At 41.2% G+C, this 21,883-nt stretch overlaps 1 protein-coding gene across 1 annotated transcript in view; it reads right to left on the bottom strand.

Moving 5' to 3' along the window:
- The window catches only part of LOC126473567 (coiled-coil and C2 domain-containing protein 2A), a 574,642-nt gene that overhangs the window by 323,339 nt on the left and 229,420 nt on the right, over positions 1-21,883 (bottom strand). Inside the window, exons 8-9 of the mRNA XM_050100701.1 lie at positions 13,315-13,453; positions 9,696-9,813 (exon numbers count right to left, since the gene is read on the bottom strand). Coding sequence (XP_049956658.1) covers positions 9,696-9,813; positions 13,315-13,453 — 257 coding nt within the window. The remainder of the gene's footprint in view (positions 1-9,695; positions 9,814-13,314; positions 13,454-21,883) is intronic.

Genomic DNA, 21,883 nt, shown 5'->3' with positions numbered 1-21,883 from the left:
AAGGAGGGGTTGCAGCCAAAGATGGGTAATTTGATGGTAAGACCATTTGGAATTGGGAGGGGGGGGGTTCCATTCCCCACACCTGGTTCACATTCATTGATGACATTTTTGTGATCTTAACCAAGCATGAGGACACCCTACCCACATTCTTCTAGAACCCCAACACCTTCTCTCCCATTTGCTTCACCTGGTCTTCCTCAACCCAACAAGCCACCTTCCTCAATGCCAACCTCCACCTCAAAGAGGGCTACATCAGTATCTCCATCCATAGAAAACCCACCAAGCACCAGTAATACGTCCAATTTGACAGCTGACACCCATTCCATACCAAGAAGTCCCTTCTATACAGCCTAGCCACTCATAGCCATCACACCTGTAGCGAACAGCAGTCCCTCTTTAAACATACCGAGGGTTCTCATTGAGGCCTTTACAAACCGTAATTACCCTCCCAACATTGTACAAAAACAGATATCCCATGCCTTATCTCTCCAACCATCCACCATCTTCCTAACTTCCACTATCTGGATGCAGAGGGGCATTACCCTCATGATTACCTGTTGTCATGCTCTGAAATGAGAAATGTCCTGCCCACTATAATTTCCACCACTCCCACAGCAGTATTCTGCTGCCCACCAAACCTAACCAATATCTTCATCCACCCCTACAAACACATATGCCCAACCCCTTGCCTCATGGCTCCTATCTGTGTAATAGAGCTAGATGCAAGACCTGTTCGATAAATCCTCCCACCACAATCTACTCCAGTCTGGTGATAAACATCACCTATCTCATCAAAGACAGGGCTGCCTAGTTAAGCTGCAACCACTGAGTTGCATTTTATGCGGGCATGACAACCAAAAAGCTGTCTGTCTGCATGAATGGTCACCAATGAACTGTGGCCAAGAAACAGCTGGACCACCCAGTTACTGCTGCTGAGCATGCTGCCCAATACAATGTTCTTTATTTCAATGACTGCTTCACAGCCTGTGCCATCTGGATCCTTCCCACCAACACAAGCTTTCCTGAACTGCACAGGTGGGAACTCTCCCTGCAATGTATCCTACATTTCTGTATTACTCCTGGTCTCAGCCTTCATTAGTCAATGTCCTTTACCCACCCACCCATTTCCTTTTCCCATTTTCCCATTCCAGCACTACACAGCCTCTACCCTATCAACACACCCACAACTTCTCTCCTTTTCCACTGCCTCCCCCCCCCCCCCCTCGCCTCCATCTAACTTCCTGACTCCACCTAGCTGCCCTACCCTCTCCTCATCTCGTACCTGTATGCTCCCACAAGCAGCACGTTACTGTCTCCCAACCCTACCCTGCCATCCCTCCCCCTTCCTTCTGCAGCTTTCTCCTTACTCCCGCCACCCAAATTGCTTCTTCCATCATCTGCTGCTACTCACAGTCTGGCCTCAGCAGCCAGAGACTGTGGTCATGTCTTTTTGAGCTGCGTTTGTGTGAGTGAGTGTGTGTATGTTTCTGATCATGGCCTTTCTGGCCGAAAGCCCACTTGTTTGGCAGACTTTCTCCTGTGCCTATCTGCAACTCACCATCACCATTACATGGTGAGTGGCAGCTACCTTTTTCATAATAAGACTTTGTGGGTTTGTATGTTTTCTCTATTACAAGACCGTAAAACACATATAACATAGGAACACTGATTTTTAAATATGGTGCAACATTTCAGTAACTGACAAGTGAGAACAAGTGGACTAAGATTATGGCACCATTGTAACAGTATGATTGAAATTGGATTGTTTAGGATGAGGAAAAAATCTTGGCTGCTTAGGCATTGTCTGCAACATAGGGGTATAGAGGGAAAAGTGGAAGGAATGAGAGGAAGGGGTAGGAAGAGAATTAGAATGATGGTTGACATTAAAATAGGATGAATGTACAAACAGAAGGAAAATGCTCAGAACATGAGAGCATGGAGAGCCTCCAGTTGAAACCTGTCATAAGACAGACATACTAAAGAAATAAAAATGAACCTGTCATGAACTCACTAAAGAAATAAAAGTGACTGAAATAACTTTGAGGTTAATAAATGGTGCAATAAAAAGTTTCCCAGGAAGTAGGTACATAGTGATCAGAAGTCATCATTCATTGCAAGCAAGATAATATTCTTAATAATTATCATCTTTTTTATGGTTGTGTCTTGTGTAATTATCAGTGTATGGTATGGCAGTTACTAGCCTGGGTGTGGCAGCTGCAGCAGAGACAGCTTCAGCTACAGTGCATTAAATCAGTACTGTAACATTTGTTAGATACCAAGTAGTATACACAAGACAAGTTTTCAGTTGTGCACAGTGAGACTTACGAAGCAATAAATTAACTTTACCAAACTAACAAATTATAACAGACGAGTGATTTGTTACACTCTGTATATGTACTTTGAGTTCACACTTTCAGTCTGTGTAAAAGAAGGCTACTGGAGGTTTCATACCCCAACAGGTGTGAGGTTATTAGAGAAGAGTATTAGTTAATATTGGCCAAGGGCAGGGGGGAGGAATCAGTGCTTGTTGCAGGACCTATCCTGGCACTTGCCTGAAGTCATATAAAAACACTGTAGGAAGCCTGAGTCTGCATGACCAAACAGGGGTTTGAAACCTACTCCTCTCAAGTATTGATCCAGAGTCATGGCTACTGCACCTCCTCACTAAGTTTTATTTTGAGGAAAGGAGCACAGGTATGCAGAGAAACTTTTCTCAAGAATGTGTGGACTACCATTCTCAAGAGCCAGTAAATCAAAACCAAAATGTAGTAAGTTCCTTTTAGGCCCAGGGGACTCAGTGAAGGCAGAAATCCTGGCACGTATTATGTCTACCTCTTGTTCATTAAATCGTCAAATGGTAGAGTGAGGCCCAACATTTGATGTGCTGGTTCATTTTATATTATGGTTAGAGTACATAGCTGTCAGAGAAGAAACCACTCATGTAGTCTCACTTTTATATCTTTCAATGAACATGTTTTTAGTGACTACAGTTGTACACATAACAAGTGCACTGAATGTAACACAGAGATGTATCTTCCTCATCATCATGCTTACTGTGATTCTTTGCACCGCAACTAATCCCCCCCGCCTATTCCACAATAAATAAATAAATAAAATGGGAACACAGAAATCATTTGAAACCTGAGGAGTAACTGTCAGTTATAACTTGCTCCCATATTCAGTTAAAAAGAAATTTTGGAACATTTGTAATTTAATAACGAGAAGACAATCGTCAAAACCATTAAATAAACAGTAAAAAGAAAGAGAGAGAACATAAGTGATTTAATCACTTAAGCTGTGAGAAAGAGTGTCAAGGTAGTAACTAATTAAGAATTACTACATACTGTATAGTCAAGAGTAATACAAAATAACTGGCAATAAGATACATATAATACACTCCTGGAAATGGAAAAAAGGACACATTGACACCGGTGTGTCAGACCCACCATACTTGCTCCGGACACTGCGAGAGGGCTGTACAAGCAATGATCACGCGCACGGCACAGCGGACACACCAGGAACCGCGGTGTTGGCCGTCGAATGGCGCTAGCTGCGCAGCATTTGTGCACCGCCGCCGTCAGTGTCAGCCAGTTTGCCGTGGCATACGGAGCTCCATCGCAGTCTTTAACGCTGGTAGCATGCCGCGACAGCGTGGACGTGAACCGTATGTGCAGTTGACGGACTTTGAGTGAGGGCGTATAGTGGGCATGCGGGAGGCCGGGTGGACGTACCGCCGAATTGCTCAACACATGGGGCATGAGGTCTCCACAGTACATCGATGTTGTCGCCAGTGGTCGGCGGAAGGTGCACGTGTCCGTCAACCTGGGACCGGACCGCAGCGACGCACGGATGCACGCCAAGACCGTAGGATCCTACGCAGTGCCGTAGGGGACCGCACCGCCACTTCCCAGCAAATTAGGGACACTGTTGCTCCTGGGGTATCGGCGAGGACCATTCGCAACCGTCTCCATGAAGCTGGGCTACGGTCCCGCATACCGTTAGGCCGTCTTCCGCTCACGCCCCAACATCGTGCAGCCCGCCTCCAGTGGTGTCGCGACAGGTGTGAATGGAGGGACCAATGGAGACGTGTCGTCTTCAGCGATGAGAGTCGCTTCTGCCTTGGTGCCAATGATGGTCGTATGCGTGTTTGGCGCCGTGCAGGTGAGCGCCGCAATCAGGACTGCATACGACCGAGGCACACAGGGCCAACACCCGGCATCATGGTGTGGGGAGCGATCTCCTACACTGGCCGTACACCACTGGTGATCGTCGAGGGGACACTGAATAGTGCACGGTACATCCAAACCGTCATCGAACCCATCGTTCTACCATTCCTAGACCGGCAAGGGAACTTGCTGTTCCAACAGGACAATGCACATCCGCATGTATCCCGTGCCACCCAACGTGCTCTAGAAGGTGTAAGTCAACTACCCTTGCCAGCAAGATCTCCGGATCTGTCCCCCATTGAGCATGTTTGGGACTGGATGAAGCGTCGTCTCACACGGTCTGCACGTCCAGCACGAACGCTGGTCCAACTGAGGCGCCAGGTGGAAATGGCATGGCAAGCCGTTCCACAGGACTACATCCAGCATCTCTACGATCGTCTCCATGGGAGAATAGCAGCCTGCATTGCTGCGAAAGGTGGATATACACTGTACTAGTGCCGACATTGTGCATGCTCTGTTGCCTGTGTCTATGTGCCTGTGGTTCTGTCAGTGTGATCATGTGATGTATCTGACCCCAGGAATGTGTCAATAAAGTTTCCCCTTCCTGGGACAATGAATTCACGGTGTTCTTATTTCAATTTCCAGGAGTGTAAGATGTATTCCAATAACAGCAGAAGCATTGTACATCACACCTTAACTGGATTTCAATCCAAGTTCTGTGACCAACTGACTCAGAGTTGTATTGCGTGTAATAGAAAATGCATCCTGAAGCATGACATCTTTATCTCTGCCTTTGTTGTCACTGCTGATATTTTAATCACTAAGGTAATAAAAAATTCAAGAGGCAGTCATGGTGAAACAGTGCAGCAAACTTTTACAGCACCCAGTAGATTATTAAGGCACATAACATGTGCAGTTCTTCATTTATACATTCACAGGAATCTGCACAGCTCATGGCACACTGATGGAAAGTTATGAAGTCCGAAAAGGAATGATGGTGGTTGCCAGATGGAAGTAACTTTCCAACTCCAAAATGGTGAAAATACTGAACTTCTTCAAGTCAAAGTGTCATGTATGTGCTAGGGATACTACACCGAAACAATGGTCATACCCTGTAGGTTTGTCTGCAACAGAATTTTGGCCAGTAACTGAGGGAAATGTGACTTTAACAGAAAAATAAAATGATGATTATCTTACAAGAGTTGGGGAAACATCAAGGAACCCAGCAGTGTGTGTATGTTATGGCCATAATTACAGGTAATGGACTTTTTTTCTTTGGCTTTTAAAATTGCTCACTGGATTATAGAATACTGGAAATCTTTGGCTCCATCAGATAAGTCAACAAGCCAGCACTTTCAAGTTTACAGTTGAATAAGGGTGTGCTGCAAAGATATCCATGTGTAACAACATGCAACAGGATTTATGGGATCAATAAGAATCGGGTTAAATCAAATGATTCATAGATCCTAGTTTTCAAGAAACAGTTAGTGGTTCTGGACATAGTGGTGTTCTGTCATGGCATGGATAAGGTCTAACAGTCTACGTACACAGATCACTCAGTGGTGTCCTCCATGAAAAGCTGCATGGAAACCATTTGTAGACCTCTACATTGTATACACATTTTTACCAGATGGAAAACATATCCACCCATTAAGTAAAAGAAGTACAGAAACACTATGGATTGAAATTTCTTTGGAAATATCCAGTGTAGTTGTTTACTTAATATCACACAAGTGGTGCTTTTGTTGAGCTAGAAAGAGTCCACAGAGACATTAAGCCCAAGTGTAGAACTTATTCTACCAATAGGAAAGATGGTGGATAGATAGATAGATAGACAGAGAGAGAGAGAGAGAGAGAGAGAGAGAGAGTGAGAGAGAGAGATGGATGGCTACATTAACAAACCATTGCCTTTCACATCTGATGATGAATAGCTCCATCACTCATGATCTCTGAGATCACAGTTTCTAAATATTACCTGCCCTGAAAACCATTGGATTTGAAATTAAACCAATAATTCATCCTTGCCTTCTTCAGTGGATATTTAAACCTTTGCAACATAGATCTATGTCTTTTGCAGTTTTTTAAAATAATTTTTGCTAAACACAACAAACTTCTTCATGTTCCTAGACCATTCAGCAAATCACTTTTTCAAGTCTCTTATAGGAGTCAACAAATAATCACCATATCACACATGCAGGAACCTCTCATCTACAAAAGAACTTCCATCCTTTCAGCATCAAGGAGGCCCCATGTATAAAAAACTGTGTCATATGCCAAGCTAACTATTCTACCCCCACCTCCTTAACTAGGTGAGCATTGGAAGCAGTAAGGTGAAAGTAAGCAGTACATGTTATCTATTTAAATGATTGTTACTTTTCATTCTAGATGGCATTAGTAACAAGTACACAAGTGGTTTATTCAATAATAAACTTCTTAATACCTGTTATTCCTTCACTGTTCCTACTAGCAGGAAATGTTTTTCACAGGGTACTAAATTTGTCATAATGTCTGAAGACCACTTGAGGGTTTAAGTGGAAAATAACAAGATTTATTTGAAAACTGTGCAGATCGAGACAGAATTTTCAAATAAATACCTCTTAATTTGCTGATGAATTGTTTCACAGAGATCTTGTTTAAAATAATTAATATTTTACTATGTTGGGACGGAAACTTCAGCAAGTTCACAGACAGTTCATTACTCTACATCAAAACTCAACTACTGTTCCAGCTATAAATAGTTTAATGCAAAGACCACCATTTTATTTGGAACACATTCACTCTCTCAGTTCTTAAATGTTTTTGTGTCTTCCTATTTGGTGTTATTGCCTCTGAGTACAGGTCTTGCCTTCATTGTACCTCTGTTTGCATTTGCTTATAACTGTTGGACTCTTTTACAGACTTCCTTTGACTGCTCAGTAATTTTGTATGTCACGTTGCATTTCTAACAGACTGGATTTTGAGTCTTGATGACAGCATTTCAGTACCTGTTTACCAGTTACCACACAGATCACATTTTCACTGTAGTATTTAAGATCCTTACAGTGTGACTTTTGTAACACTTGAAAATCTGTCTGTACATCTACAGACATCCTCTGCAGACCAATGTGAAATGCATAGCAGAGAGTATTTACCACTTTCAGCTGCAATGTTGCACTGTTAGTCACAGTAATGTCACCACCTATCACAAGCCTGAATCACCACACTTTACACAGCAGACCACTGAGAGGCAAGCAGAAAAAGAGTTAATGAGGCTCTGAAAGGTACCAATAGGTATGTGGAGCCAAACCGACTCTAGTGCCACAGCCAGCTGCACTAGTTTTCTCCAATGAGGATCCAAGGTGCGAATAGCCCCATTGAGGTGGTCCCACAGATTCTTTATTGGGTTCAAATCTAGGGAGTTTGGTGGCCAGGAGAGTACAGTAAACTCATCATGCTGCTCTTCAAACCACACATGTACACTGCCAGCTATGTGGCACATTGCATTGTCCTGCAGGCAGATCCCACTGTGCCGAGGAAACTACATGCACATGTGGACATGGTGCCCAAGAATAGATGCATACATTTGTTGATCTACTGTACCTTCCACAATGACGAGATCACCTAGGAAATGCCACAAAGACATTGCCCAGACCATAATGCTCCCTCCTCAGGGCATGACCATTCCAACAATTACTGCAGAGTGTTTGCTTTCTGTCCAATGGAGCATAAAATGTAATTCACCTGAAAAGTTCACCTGTCACCACTCAGTGGACATCTAGCTGCAGTACTAGCATTCCAGTATTAGCCTTTGTTGCTGATGGATAGCAGTCCGCATGGATGGATGAACTAGACACCCACTGTGGAGGCCCATACGCAGCAATGTTTACAGAACAGTCATTGACGAGACTCTGTTGGTGGCCCCTTGGTTCATCAGAGTGGTCAGTCATTCAACAACTGCATGTCTGTTTGCCCGTACACATCTCCACAGCTGTCATTCCCCTGTCACCTATGGCTCATGACACACCACAGTTGCCTCGATGCCGATTTTGAATGGTGTCATTTTACCATGCATGGTACACTTTAATCACAGCAACACATTATCAATTTACAATCTTAGCCATTTAGGAAATCCTTCCACCCTTAGCCCAAAAGCCAATCATCATGTCCTTTGGACATCAGATAAATTAATCAATTTCTGCATTATGACAACTATTGCACTGTTTTCTGCATCCCTCCAATATGCTTTATATGCCCTCCACTGTTAGTGCTGCCACCTGCCACCATCCTCGAGTGGTTATTGGGCATTGACATCAAACATAGGTGGTGGTCTCATTAATGTGTCTATACCACGTAATATTGTGTGTTAAAAAATTTCCCACTTAACTTGTCCTATAAACAAATGAAAATTCTTGTAAATCACTCACTTTACTGCAGTCTAATTGTGGTAATGGACTGCTGTATCATTCAGCACTAGTGCTTGTGATGTATTATTATAGCGAGGAAGCATCTTCTGCACCCCAAACAAAGCAAGTGATTGCATCACACTTTCATAATGTAATACTGTTGCTGTTTTTGTTGTGGTCTTCAGATCTGGTGCAACCTTCTTCATCTCCAAGTAGCTACTGAAACCTACATCCTTCTGAATCTGCTTAATGTATTCATCTCTCGGTCTCCCTCTATGATTTTTACTCTCCACGCTGCCCTCAAATACTCCAATACAATGTAACACTATGAACCATAAACTAAATGAAATTCTGTAGTCCAAAAGTTTTTGCACTAACAAAGAGCACATCCTGACTGGATGTTTCCAGCTAAGAAGAGATTTACTACAATGAGACAAGATGTAATTTCTGCTGAAGTTCACGCAGAATAGGAACCCTGAGCTCCCAACAAAGAGGAACATGAGACTTCACTGTCCCCAAAGAGAAATGCATAGGACGCAGTAGTATATTTCTAGATTCTTTGCTTAATACTGGTACCCAAAAGTTTGTAAGTAGGAAATCCCAAGACAGATGGTGCCTGTATTCAAGCATTTGGCAGTTCAGACTTTTTAGTATTTCTGCGATTCTCTCCCATGCATCATATGCAAAAAGGCTGAAGTTACTATTAATATTGTCTGCAGATCATTCATATACAACATGAATGCTTGGGTCCCACTGCACTTCCCTGGGGAAAAACTGTAGTTACTTCTAATTCTGTTGATGGCTCCCCACCCAATGTAACATGCTATGTCCTCCCTACAAAGAAATCTTTAATCCAATCACAAATTCTGTTTGGTACTACATATGATCGTACACCTGTTAATAAACTTTCATGTAGTACCAAGTCAAATGCTTGTTGGAAGTCAGGAAATACTGAATCCATCTGACTGCCTTGATCAAGAGATTTAAGAATGTCATTTGAGAAAAGCAAGAAAAAAACTTGACCATGTTTGTGTATGGTTCAATTTGTACTTATTATACATTTTCAATTAATAACTGACCTCAAGTGATCATAAAACCACAAGAACAATAGAGAAATAAATAAATAAAAGCTTTAAATTTCACCTACTAGTTTATATTCCAGTTCCAGCCTAGAATGACATTCTTCAGATGGTGGTGGATTGTATGACTTATATATCTGTGGATCAGGCATGGTTATCAGTTTCCCATCCTCACCAAACCATTTTCTGAAAGAAATAGAACCTCTAAGTTATAATGACATTTTCAGAACTGGAAATTATAAGAAGTGGCAGTTTCAGCTACATTGTGTTTCATCAATTCTTATTTATTCTAAACCAGTCAGTTTTACGGCATTTATGAATCAGAGATGACTACCAGAATATGTATGACCCAGCCACTGCGTATCTCAGTGAAAGTCTCTCACTTTATCAAGATCTCCAAACATGACACAAAGCAAAACTTGAAAAAATACACAAGAAATTGGTTAACCATCTGCTAGAATTAAAGGCATATACAAAGTGTCCTCCCATTACACACAATTAAACTGTAGCTTACTAATATGAAAACACCACCAGCTATGTATTGCATGATAAATAAACTGTTATCATCAAACTGAGTTAAGCAGGGTGGTTCACTTGTTGGTTGGACTGGCCTTAACCTGCTATTTACTTCCTTTGTAGACCTGTGCAGAACTTTTCCCCTCAGCAGATAGGACCTGGAGTGAAGCATCTCAATCCTTTGTGCTACGGTATGTTCCACTTTTGTGTTTGCTTACTTGGCTGTTGTATTAGCTTCAAGCTCTTCACAGAATGGGAAGTATTGTCAACATCCTGAACTATGTAATTTGTTGTATTCATGTTCTGAATATCCTCAAGAATAATTCCACAAAAGGGACCGATGACCGTCGCAGTCTGGTCCCTTTAATCCCACAAACCAACCAATTCCACAAAAGGAGTACATGTCAAAACCATCTGCTCCCCACCTGTTTACACTCACCTTATGTCCAGACCTATTCACTGGCTAGTTCTTACCTTTCCCAGTGTCCTCAGAATTGAGAGCACTGTATCAAAAATTAACAGTTGGGACACAAATCCCAAGGACATACAAGGATGACTCAATATTGATTTGGCAACTGACAGAAGTTGTGTTTTGACAAATGACCAATAGTTAGCAGCCTGCTGTTGCATCACAGAAAAGGAAACTGTGTCAGTGCAAATATGGCAATCCTATTGTCAACTTGCATGGTGCTGGAGCAGTGATCTGTTATATGGTTTTCAAGGAGTGACGCTGTTAAACTTGTTGAAATGCGTTGGAGAATGAAAGCATAGTGTAGTGATTTATGTACATCTCTGCATGAGTGGTGCAGAAAGGTTAAAAAGGGGTAACATATGTGGAGGCAGTCTGCACCTGAACCAGGCACACCACTTAGAGATGAATGAAAGTACTGCCAGAGTGGAAGAGCTTCTGAAGGAAAACAAGGATATTACTGTACATGAGATACCCTCTATTTTTGATGTTGGTGTTAGTTCAACACACACTATTGTCCATGATGACCTGCAGTTCAATAAAGTGTTCTGCACATCTGTTGACAACTGAATTGAGAAATCATCATATCCATGACAGCAGTGAGGAATTTTTGTGTCACTTCCAGACTGAAGGTAATTGATTACTAGGCAGAACAATTACATGAGACAAAACCTAGGTGCACTGTCACAAACTTGAAACTGAAAGATCAAGCAAGGAATGGCATCACAGTTTTTCACCAATAACAAAAATATTGTTCAATCAACCACTGGTAGGAAAAGTCATTTTCACTCTCTTTTTAGGCATTACATGGAAAGGTTGTTAACAGTGACCTGTAATACATACTCAAATCTGCAACAAAACACCTTTGCCTTGCAATCAGGAGTGAACAATGAGGACTTCTTGGTACAGGCATTTTGTTGTAACACATTAATGTTCATTCCCATACTGCCCATTCAATTATAACAACAATAAAGGAGATGAAATTTGAACAATGTAAGGGACAGATAGATTGCTTCCTTACATTGTTGATGTTCCAATCTGGAGGTTCCATTGTTGGATATGAAATCTGAATGTCTCAGACACCCATCTTACTCATCAGATCTCACTCTGTGTGACAGTCATCTATTAGAATAGCTCAAAGAAGTGCTGGAAGGCAAGTGACGAAGAGGTGAAAACTGCAGTGCACAAGTGGTCACATTCGCAGGCCACAAGAATTCTTTGCATGAGGTATCTATGCACTTCTGAAGCAGTGGAATGCATGCATTGAAAGCCACGTGGACTATGTCATGTGTTTCTGAGTTCCACACATCGATCCCCTATAGGTGGGTGGTTGCCTTACCCTTATTTTATATACAATGTCAAAAAATGGTATATCTCTAATTTTTATGTATTAATTAACTTGCACACAACAAACATTTACGGTTTTCATTTGAATCACCTTCCTAATAAGAAAAAACCTGTCTCCAGCCATCCTGATTTAGGTTTTCCATGATTTCCCTAAATCGTTTCAGGCCAATGCCGGGATTTTTCCTTTCAAAGGGCACAGCCGATTTCCTTCCCAATCCTTCCCTAATCGTAACTTGTGCTCCATCTCTAATGACCTTGTTGTCAACAGGACGTTCAACACTAGTTTCCTACTGCTCCTCCTAATAAGAAAAGTGACTAGATACACATCCACCTCACCCATTCTAGATCCATGAACGTAACTTATCAGTGCTACGTTAAAATATTACTTTACAAAAACATAATAACTTGCTATGGATGCATGTCTGTTATAGGCCTATTTATCATTAACAATCTGGTTGCTAGGTTATGAAAGGTACTACATAAACTAAGTCTGGAAAACACTGTTTATTCTTATCTCAGCAGCTAAAATTCTCGAAAGCCTTGTTGATTAAAAATATCGTAAAAGAGCTATTTTACTGATAGACAAATAATTGTGAGCCACACAAGTGACTACTGCACTAACATGTTTCATAAGTTTTATTTCAATTCAGCTACAGTGAGCAACATGGTGTGAAGTTTGTCCCTCAGCTTATTCTCTAACCAAGAATCTCATGCATACGCAGCATCTAAAGACAGTCATGCTATAAGAAACTAAACCAAACAATTCTAGCAGGCAAGGTTTGTTTAAAAAAAATTAAAAAAAAAGAAAGAAAGAAAACCTTAGAAACTCAGTAATGCTAACAAATCCAGCATAAACAGTAAGTTCTTTGGCTCACACTTGTGTTAGTGTGTGTTAGCAAACATTTTATTCTACAAAAGTGTTAAATGAACACCCTAAATCATTTCCTCTAGGAAAAAAACACACACACAAAATCTTAATGAGCAAAATAGATGTATGCAGGAACATAATAAGTTATGTTTTTTTGTTTATTTATTTGCAACATACTCCATTACTATATTTCTATCATTATATGTGTGAATTGCACATTTGTGTGAGTGCAGTGTAGCACAATGATACGGATTATGATAATAATTCTGATGAGAGAAGGGAGAGGGTGAAACCTGGTGCCACCACATAGCCTATTCCTTGCAAAAAGCACCAAGGGGGCTGCCAAGCCTAATGACCCATATGGCAATCCAACAGACAGATTACCAGTACCCAAGTGCAGCATCTGGTGATCAGGAACTGTACACCTGCATAATGCATTACCCTGACATCGTTTGATATGTGTCAAGTAAGATGTTGATATACCGACCTTCCTCCTGCAGCTATTATGCGTTGCTCCATGAGGTTTCTGAGATGGCTTGGAACACGTAACTGTGAACCCACATATAAACCCTCTTCTTCTGGATAGCGTGGCTCACAACCTGGAGCCAACTTATTGAACAAAGGAACTGAAATACAAGTGGTTTTCATTCAGAAGTAGCAAACAGGGAAAAAATTATACACAACATACAAATAAATATTAACAAAGATTTTAATTATAAAATGTATGTACAATGCCTAATGAAAAAATTAAGCACTCAGAAGGGGCGGAAGCAACAAAATAAAACTTCATGGTTTGAGAGGGTGAGTGATGTTATTTCAGTGATTACAAAACTGAGTCAGATTTGTAAAGAATGTGGCAGCATGAGCCCGTTTATTGGTGTGACACTGCACACACCCTGGCCTGGATGCATGTAGTAATTCAGTTGGAAAGGGTGTCAGAAACACATTGTATCTTCTCCCGGAGCAAGCTGGCCCACATCTGTTGTGACTGATCCTTGATATCCTTGATAGACTCCAAGCTGACCCCACGCATGTTCTGTAGGGGCCAGATCTGGGGATCTTGCTGAGTGTGGGAGTACCTCAACATCATACATACACTTCACACATTGTCCTGCTGAAAAATGGTGCCACAATACTGTCTCAGAAAGGTAACACATGAGGACACAGGCTGTCCATGATGTACCATCGTGCTGTCAGAGTTCCCTCAGTCACTACTAGCTATGACCTGAAGTCATACCCAATGGCGGCTCTCCACACCATAATGCCAGGAATAACACCACTCTGCCTCTCCAAAACATTGGAAGAGTGGGACCTCCCTTCAGGTGGCCATTATACTTGCTGATGATGGTCATCTTGGGTAGTGTAGAACCATAGTACTTTTCTGAACAAAATGCAACACAATTCATCAGCAGTTCAAGCTTCCTGGTCATGGCACCATTCCAAATGCAGCCATTTGTGTTGTGGCACTTACGGCAGCTGCATGTGAAACAGTACTTCCCTAGTCTGAGTGCTAATAGTCTGTGACCAGGATGTTGTAGGGAATCAATTACTTGTCCTTGGATGGCAGGTGCAGATGTAAAGGGGTTATGACATGCATGGTCCAGTGACCCTCTACTGTGGTAGTCAACTGGAATCTTGACAATAAATATGCCTACCCCCACATTTCCTGTGCAGTCCAACATTGGTCACTGTCACACACAAGTCTGGATATTGCACAATTCAATCAGCTGGGCAAAGGCAGACACACAATGAAGCCCCTTTCAAATTCTGTCAGGTGCTGATAATCTGACTCACACTAGTATGCAGCATCTCGGTGTCCTTCACGGTGATCACTCAACATCTGACTCTGCTCATGCCCCTTATACCAGGCCTGGTAATAACACTAAACATAAATAACCCTAATTCTCTCTGTTCACTTGAGAATGTAATGTTTTTTCAGTGGTTACAAAACTGAGCCAAATTTACTAAGAACTTGCCAGTATGAGCCCACTAAATGGTATGATGTTGCATATTCTCGTACTCTGGTCTGGATGCAGGCACATACAGACACCTCTTGTGTTATTAGTGTACAAGGCTACATTGATATCTGACCATGTCTTCTGAGTGCTTCACCTTTTTTTTCATCAGCCAGTTTAATGCTTTAAAATATCATACATCTACATCTGCATCTACATCTATATTCTTCAAACCCCTGTGAAGTACACAGCAGAGGAACATTCTACTGTACTGGTTTTTTCCCAGCCCATTCATGTATGGAGTGTGGGAAGAATGATCATTTAAATGCTTGTATGTGTGCCATAAGTAAGCTAATCTGGTGCTCATGGCCCCTCTGTGAGCAATATGCAGGGGTTTGTAGCATATTCTTAGAGTCATCAATGCCAATGCTTGAAATATTTTAAGTGTCTTTCTTTGGGTAGTATACGTCTATCTCCAAACAAAGCAGTGGCCATTTATGCTGCCCTTCTCTGTATATGTTCACTATCCCCTGCTAGTCTTATTTTTATGGTCATCACACACTTCAGACACATTCTAGAATTGGTTGAATCCTGAAGTAACATCTAATGCATGTGATACACAGCCACAATACATCAATGCAATAATCTGGATGTAAAGTACTCCTCCTATTTTATTATGTAACAGTTCACACTTATATTAGTTAAATGAGAAAGGGTGAAAACCACATTTCAGTTCCATACCACCATTAAGAAGTTTAAGATTCCATTTCAGTGTTTAGACTTGAAAAAAAATTATGAATATATAAAATAAAAAGCCATTGACAATAAAATTGTAACACCATGAGGGTGGTATGCAACAAACATAAAATTACTATGAAGTGTACTACATGCTTGGATATGCAAATGATTAGCATTTCAGTGCATCTGCATAAAGCACACAGAATAGATGCCATCTGAATAGAAGAAAATATTACGTAGTGTGTTTCTAATTCAGAATATACATTTGAATATTAGGCCCTTCCCTGAATATCTCCCCTGAAACAATTTCCCTCCTCACCCCTATGACACCCCACACACCCATCTTCTAAATGCTCCCCAAAATCCACCAACCCAACAATCCTGGATGCCCCATTGTGGCTGGTTATTGTGGCCCCACTGAAAGAATTTCAGCACTTACTGACCAACATCTCCAACCAATTGGCCTTAATCAAGTCTCCCATGTCAAAGACACCAACCACTTCGTTCACCAACTCACAACCATCCCCACCCCTTTACCTCCTGGATCCCTCCTCATCACTGTTGACACAAGCTCGTATACACCAACATCCCTCATGCCCATGGTCTTACCACCATTGAACACTACATTTCCCAATGTCTACTGATTCCAAATCAACTACCTCATTCCTCATACACCTTACTAACTTTATCCTAACCCATACCTACTTCTCATTTGAATGGAAGGTATATAAACAAACCTGTGGCACAGCCATGGGCACATGCATGGCACCCTCCATTGCCAAACTTTTTATGGGCCATCTAGAGGAGACCTTCCTAGCCTCTCAAAACACCAAACCCCTAGGCTCTGGAGTGAGGGCCAAGACACCCTACCTCTGTTCCTTCACAGCCCCAACACCTTCTCTCCCATTTGCTTCACATGGTCCTCCTCAACCCAGCATACCAACTTCCTAGATGTTGACCTCTTCTCTCTGATGGCTACATCCACACCTCTGTCCACATTAAACCTACCAACCACCAACATTTCCTGCCTTTTGAAAGCTGTTATCACTTTCACACCAAAAAATTCTTCCCGAGTAGCCTGGCTTCCTAGGGACGGCATGTCTGCATTGGCAAAAACTCCCATGCTAGGTATGCTGAGGGTCTCACCAAGGTCTTCACAGAAAACAATCTGCCAGACCTAGTCTGCAAACAGATCTCCTCTGCCATTTCCCCTCACAATTCCCAATCCTCCCACCACCCCCAAAAACCAGCCGCAAAAGGAGTGTCCCATTTGTCACCCAGAACCACCCTGGACTAGAACAACTGAACCATATCCTTCATCAGGGCTTTGATTACCTATCACTGTGTCCTGAAATGAGGGACATCATACCTGAGATACTTCCCACCCAACCTCCACACTATCCTAGTCCATCCCTGTGGAAGACCCAGGTGCTAAATCTGCCAACCCACCCACCCAGCACTTCCTATTCCAACCCCATCATGGGCCGGGCTACCTGTAAAAGCAGCCATGTCATTTACCAGCTCTGCTGCAATCATTGCACAGCTTTTTGTATTGGTATGACTACCAACCAGCTGTCCATCAGGATGGATGGCCACTGCCAAACTGTGGCCAAGAGGAAAGTGGACCACCCTGTGGCACAACATGTAGCTGAAAACAACACACTTGATTTCAATGGCTGCTTCGCTACCTTAGCCACATGGATCCTTCCCTCCAGCACCAGCTTTACTGAGCTGCACAGATGGGAGTTACCTAACAACACATTCTCTGCTCCCATAATTATCCCAGCCTCAACCTACGGTGACATACTGTCCCCACACCCTCCACCCAACACTTTCCACCCCCTCTGTCCTATCATCTCGTCCCCATTCTTGTCTCCCATCATGTATATTTGTTGCCCTCTGCCAATGCATCCACCAGTCTTTCCCCATTCCTCTACTTTTTTGTTCTTTTTTCTCCACCTTCCTGCCCCATAACCTCCTGATGCTGCACCTGTTGGCAGTCTAGTTCCTGCACACTCCACCAGACAGTGTTTGTCTCTCTACCCACCAGTACACTACTATCCCTTCTCCTCCCCCTTCCAATCCCCCTTATCATTGCACTTGTTGGCAGTCATGCATGAATGAGGTGTGCTTGCTTTTTGTGTGTGTGTGTGTGTGTGTGTGTGTGTGTGTGTGTGTGTGTGTGTGTGTGTGTGTTTACTGATGAAAGATGTTGCCGAAAGCTATATGTAAGTGTCTTTTAACTGTGCCTGTTTGCAACTTGACATGTTTCTTTATAGTAAGTAGGAATCTATGTTTTCCTATAGTGTTGAGTATTGGATGTTTCTGGCAAGACAGTATTATGTTTCATGTAAGGAGAAACATCTACAAACAAATGTCAGAATTGGACAGTTGCAGGATTCTGGGCTATTGAGGCTGCAGTTAATCATTCTGCAGTAGTGCTGCTCATACTGACCAGAAGCCCCACATCCATCACACAGATATCGAATCAATGGGTTCAGAAGGGCCTCATTCAGTGCCCTGCAGGATCTCAACACACACACAACAAATGCCCAATAGGACAGACATATTGTTCTCTTGACCTTGTAGGATTGTTCAGCCCTGCGTATCTTGAGACAGGAAATGGGCTTATTTTCAGCAAGACAATTCTTGATCTCACCTGGATAATGAGATCGATTTTCACTACAGAAGAAATGAACATTATCAGGGAAAAGAGGATGTGGTACATGGCAGCTCAGGATAAGTGGCAATCCCAGTGAATCACTTGGTCTCACCAGTGAAGGGCACAATGCCTTTATAAGCAGCTGCTGGGAGCTCCACTGACACATCGTTTTCTGAGTGAAGACTGCTGACACCATCCTTGTGATGCGCTACTGGAAACCTGGTTTCTCTACTGGATTGGACTATCATTGCTATAAAGACTATTAGTTGCTGTGCTGATAATGACTCTGCAAGTGCCTTTGGACTTTCTGGTAATATTCTTCCATTGCCAAGTTCGCTCACTCACTCTGATCCAGCTCATTGAGGTGTTGTGGACTTTCAACTGTGTTCTATGGTTGTTTGATTGTGGATGAATAAAAGCTGTACACATTGGTACCATTCAAAAGAAATTATGCCATATCCTGTATGCATCTGCAATTCTGATGCTGCCTTGTAGTCAGGGAAAGATTCAAATAGTGTTGTCAAAACAGAATCACCCCTTTTAAAATTTTTCACTTCGAGAATGATGACAGTTTCCTGCCTGTTGCTGATATACTTGCTTCACACCCAAAAAAATTTTTATAAGAGAGATTAGTATTAAATGCTGTAAGATGGCAGATAAGGAGAATATTATTAATACATAATAACTCAAGGCAACCTCAAGTGATACAAGGATCATTTTTAGGAATTCATTAGTTCATAACAAGAGGATGCATATTTCCTTACAACAAACTGTGACTTGATAAGAAAGGGTTACAAGTAATCTCTACACATAAAACGCAATGTCCTGACTGAGTGACTCATCATCACCCAGCCCAAACTGTTAAGGGTGGATCTTATACTGTAGCCATTCAAAATTCCAACAATGAGGGGGGGGGGGGGGGGGGGTGAAGAATTTTTTTGAAAAAGTCACTATTAATGCAATTTTGAAGCTAGACCTACAAAAAATGGTATTTGGTTCCTCAGTCAAAAATAAAGAAATACATATTTCAGCATTTCTGGAAATTTAACTCTTTGGAAGGAAATAGCAAGTGACACCTTTTTTTAAAAATATATCGTTCTTAAAGAACTCTAATGTATACATCTATGGACATTGTTATTTGACTTCTCAGTTACAAATAAAAAAAATATGTCTTTCAGTGTTTTTGGAAACTGAATCCCTAAGGGTGTGAAATCGGGAACGAGATTTTTTATGAAAATATTTTATTATGAAATCATTTTTAAAGGTAAATCTATGAAAATTGAAATTTGGCTTCTCAGTCAGAAGCAAAAAACATACTTCATTCACTGTTTTTGAATATTCAACCCCTATTGGGCAAAATGGGAGATGAAGGTTTTAATAGAAATATTTTATTGTGCAAGCATTTTTGAAGCTAAATCTACGAAAATTTTGGCTTCTCTGTTAGAAATAAAACAAATACCTGTCACTGTTGTTGAAAATTCGACCCCTAAGGGGGGTGAAATAGGGGGTGAAACGTTTTATAAGAATATTTCATTGTGAAAACATTTTTAAAGTTAAATCTTTGAAAATCTGTGTTTGATTTCTTGGTTAGAGATGAAAGAATATGTGTTTCACTGTTTTTGGGAATTCAACCCATAAGGGGGTGTAATAGGGTCAGACTGTTTGACTGAATCACTATCACACAGACAAAACCACTAAGAACAGAAACTTGAAGTTTAGGGAGGGTGTGGATCTTATACTGCATGCATCACTTGAGAAGGGATTGTCCAAAATGCCGTTCCTAAGAGGCTGAAATAGTGGATGAGAGGCTTTCTGAAAGTATGTCTCTCTCAGGGAATTTTGAAGCTGGAACTATGAATACTGGTACTTGGGTTCTCAGTCACAAAATTAAAAATTACATTTTCAGCATTTTTGTAAATTCAGCCACTAAGAGGGTGAAATAGTGGGTGACAGTTTTTTTCAACATAAATAATTACTAAAAAACTATGAAAGGCTTTTTAAGGCTACATCTATGACAACTGGTGTTTCTGGAAATTCAACTACAAAGGGAGTGCAATAGAGGATGAAAATTTTTAAGAAAATATTTCATTATGTTAAAAAAAATTTTAAAGCTAAATTTATCAAAATTAGTATTTCACTACTTGGTTAAATATAAAAAATATTTGTTAGGGGATGAAAATTGTTATGGAATACAAAGAATGCAAAAGGCATGATTGACAAAAACTCTGGACTCCACCTGTAAGTATCACTTTCTGGCCAGAAGCACATTTGGAAAAAATCTTGCTTGGTTAGTGATACGCTTAGCAAGTGTTGCAATTTGTGAACAGCACAAAAATTCAATTAAATAAAAACATAAAAAAATCTCTGCAGGTCACACAGTGTATGCAAGCAAAGCAGTGGTTAAGCTAGTTTACTTATATGTAAGGCTCCATTTGAAGGTAGAAAGCATCTCACCGTAGCAACTAAGATTTATTTCAGATTACAAAGTTACGCAGTAAATGAAGCAGGCAAAAAGGAATACAAATACCTCAAAAATGAGGTAGGCAAAAAATACAAAATGGTTTTGTAAGTAAGAATGGCTAGAGGACATGTGTAAGAATGTAGAAGCATATATGACTAGGGGTAAGATAGATGCCACCTACAGGAAAACTAAAGAGACCTTTGGAGAAAAGAGAACCACCTATATGAATATCAAGAGCTCAGATGGAAAACCAGTACTAAGCAAAGAGAAGGAGTACATAGATGGTCTATACAAGGATGATGTAATTGAGGGCAATATTATAGAAATGGAAGAGCATGTAGATGAAGATGAGATGGGAGATATGACACTGTGTGAAGAATTTCACAGAGCACTGAAAGACCTAAGTCGAATCAAGGCCCCATTACTAAGCACTACCAAAAGCCTTGGGAAAACGACCCATGACAAAACTCTTCTATTTGGTGAGCAAGATGTATAAGACATGCGAAATACCCTCAGACTTCAAGAATAATATAATAATTCCAATCCCAAAGAAAGCAGGTGCTGACAGGTGTGAAAATTACCGAACTATCAGTTTAATAAGTCATGGCTGCAAAATACTAACACGAGCTCTTTATAGACAAATGGAAAAACTGGTAGAAGCTGACCTTGAGGAAGATCATTTTGGATTCCATAGAAATGTATGAACAAGCGAGGCAATACTGAGTCTTAATGAAAGGCAAACCTATGTTTATAGCATTTGTAAACTTAGAGAAAGCTTTTGACAATGTTGACTGGAGTACTCTCTTTCAAATTCTGAAGGTGGCAGGGGTAAAATACAGGGAGTGAAAGGCTATTTACAATTCATACGGAAACCAGATGGCAGTTGTAAGAACTGATGGGCACAAAAGGGGAGTAGTGGTTGAGAAGGAAGTGAGACAGAGCTGTAGCCTGTCCTTGACGTTATTCAGTCTGTACATTGAGCAAGCAGTACGGGAAACAAAAGAAAAATTTGGAGTAGGAATTAAAATCCAGGGAGAAGAGACAGCAAAGCACTTGGAAGAGACTCAGTTGAACAGAATCGACAGTTTCTTGAAAGGAGGATACAAGATGAGCATCGACAAAAGCAAAATGAAGATAACGGAATGTAGTCGATGCTGAGGGAATTAGATTAGGAAATGAGACATTTAAAGTAGTAGATGAGTTTTGCTATTTAGGCAGCAAAATAACTGATGATGGTTGA

The sequence above is a fragment of the Schistocerca serialis genome, chromosome 4, assembly GCF_023864345.2.
Source record: "Schistocerca serialis cubense isolate TAMUIC-IGC-003099 chromosome 4, iqSchSeri2.2, whole genome shotgun sequence".
Lineage (NCBI taxonomy): Eukaryota > Metazoa > Arthropoda > Insecta > Orthoptera > Acrididae > Schistocerca > Schistocerca serialis.
This window is presented reverse-complemented; position numbering and strand designations above follow the sequence as displayed.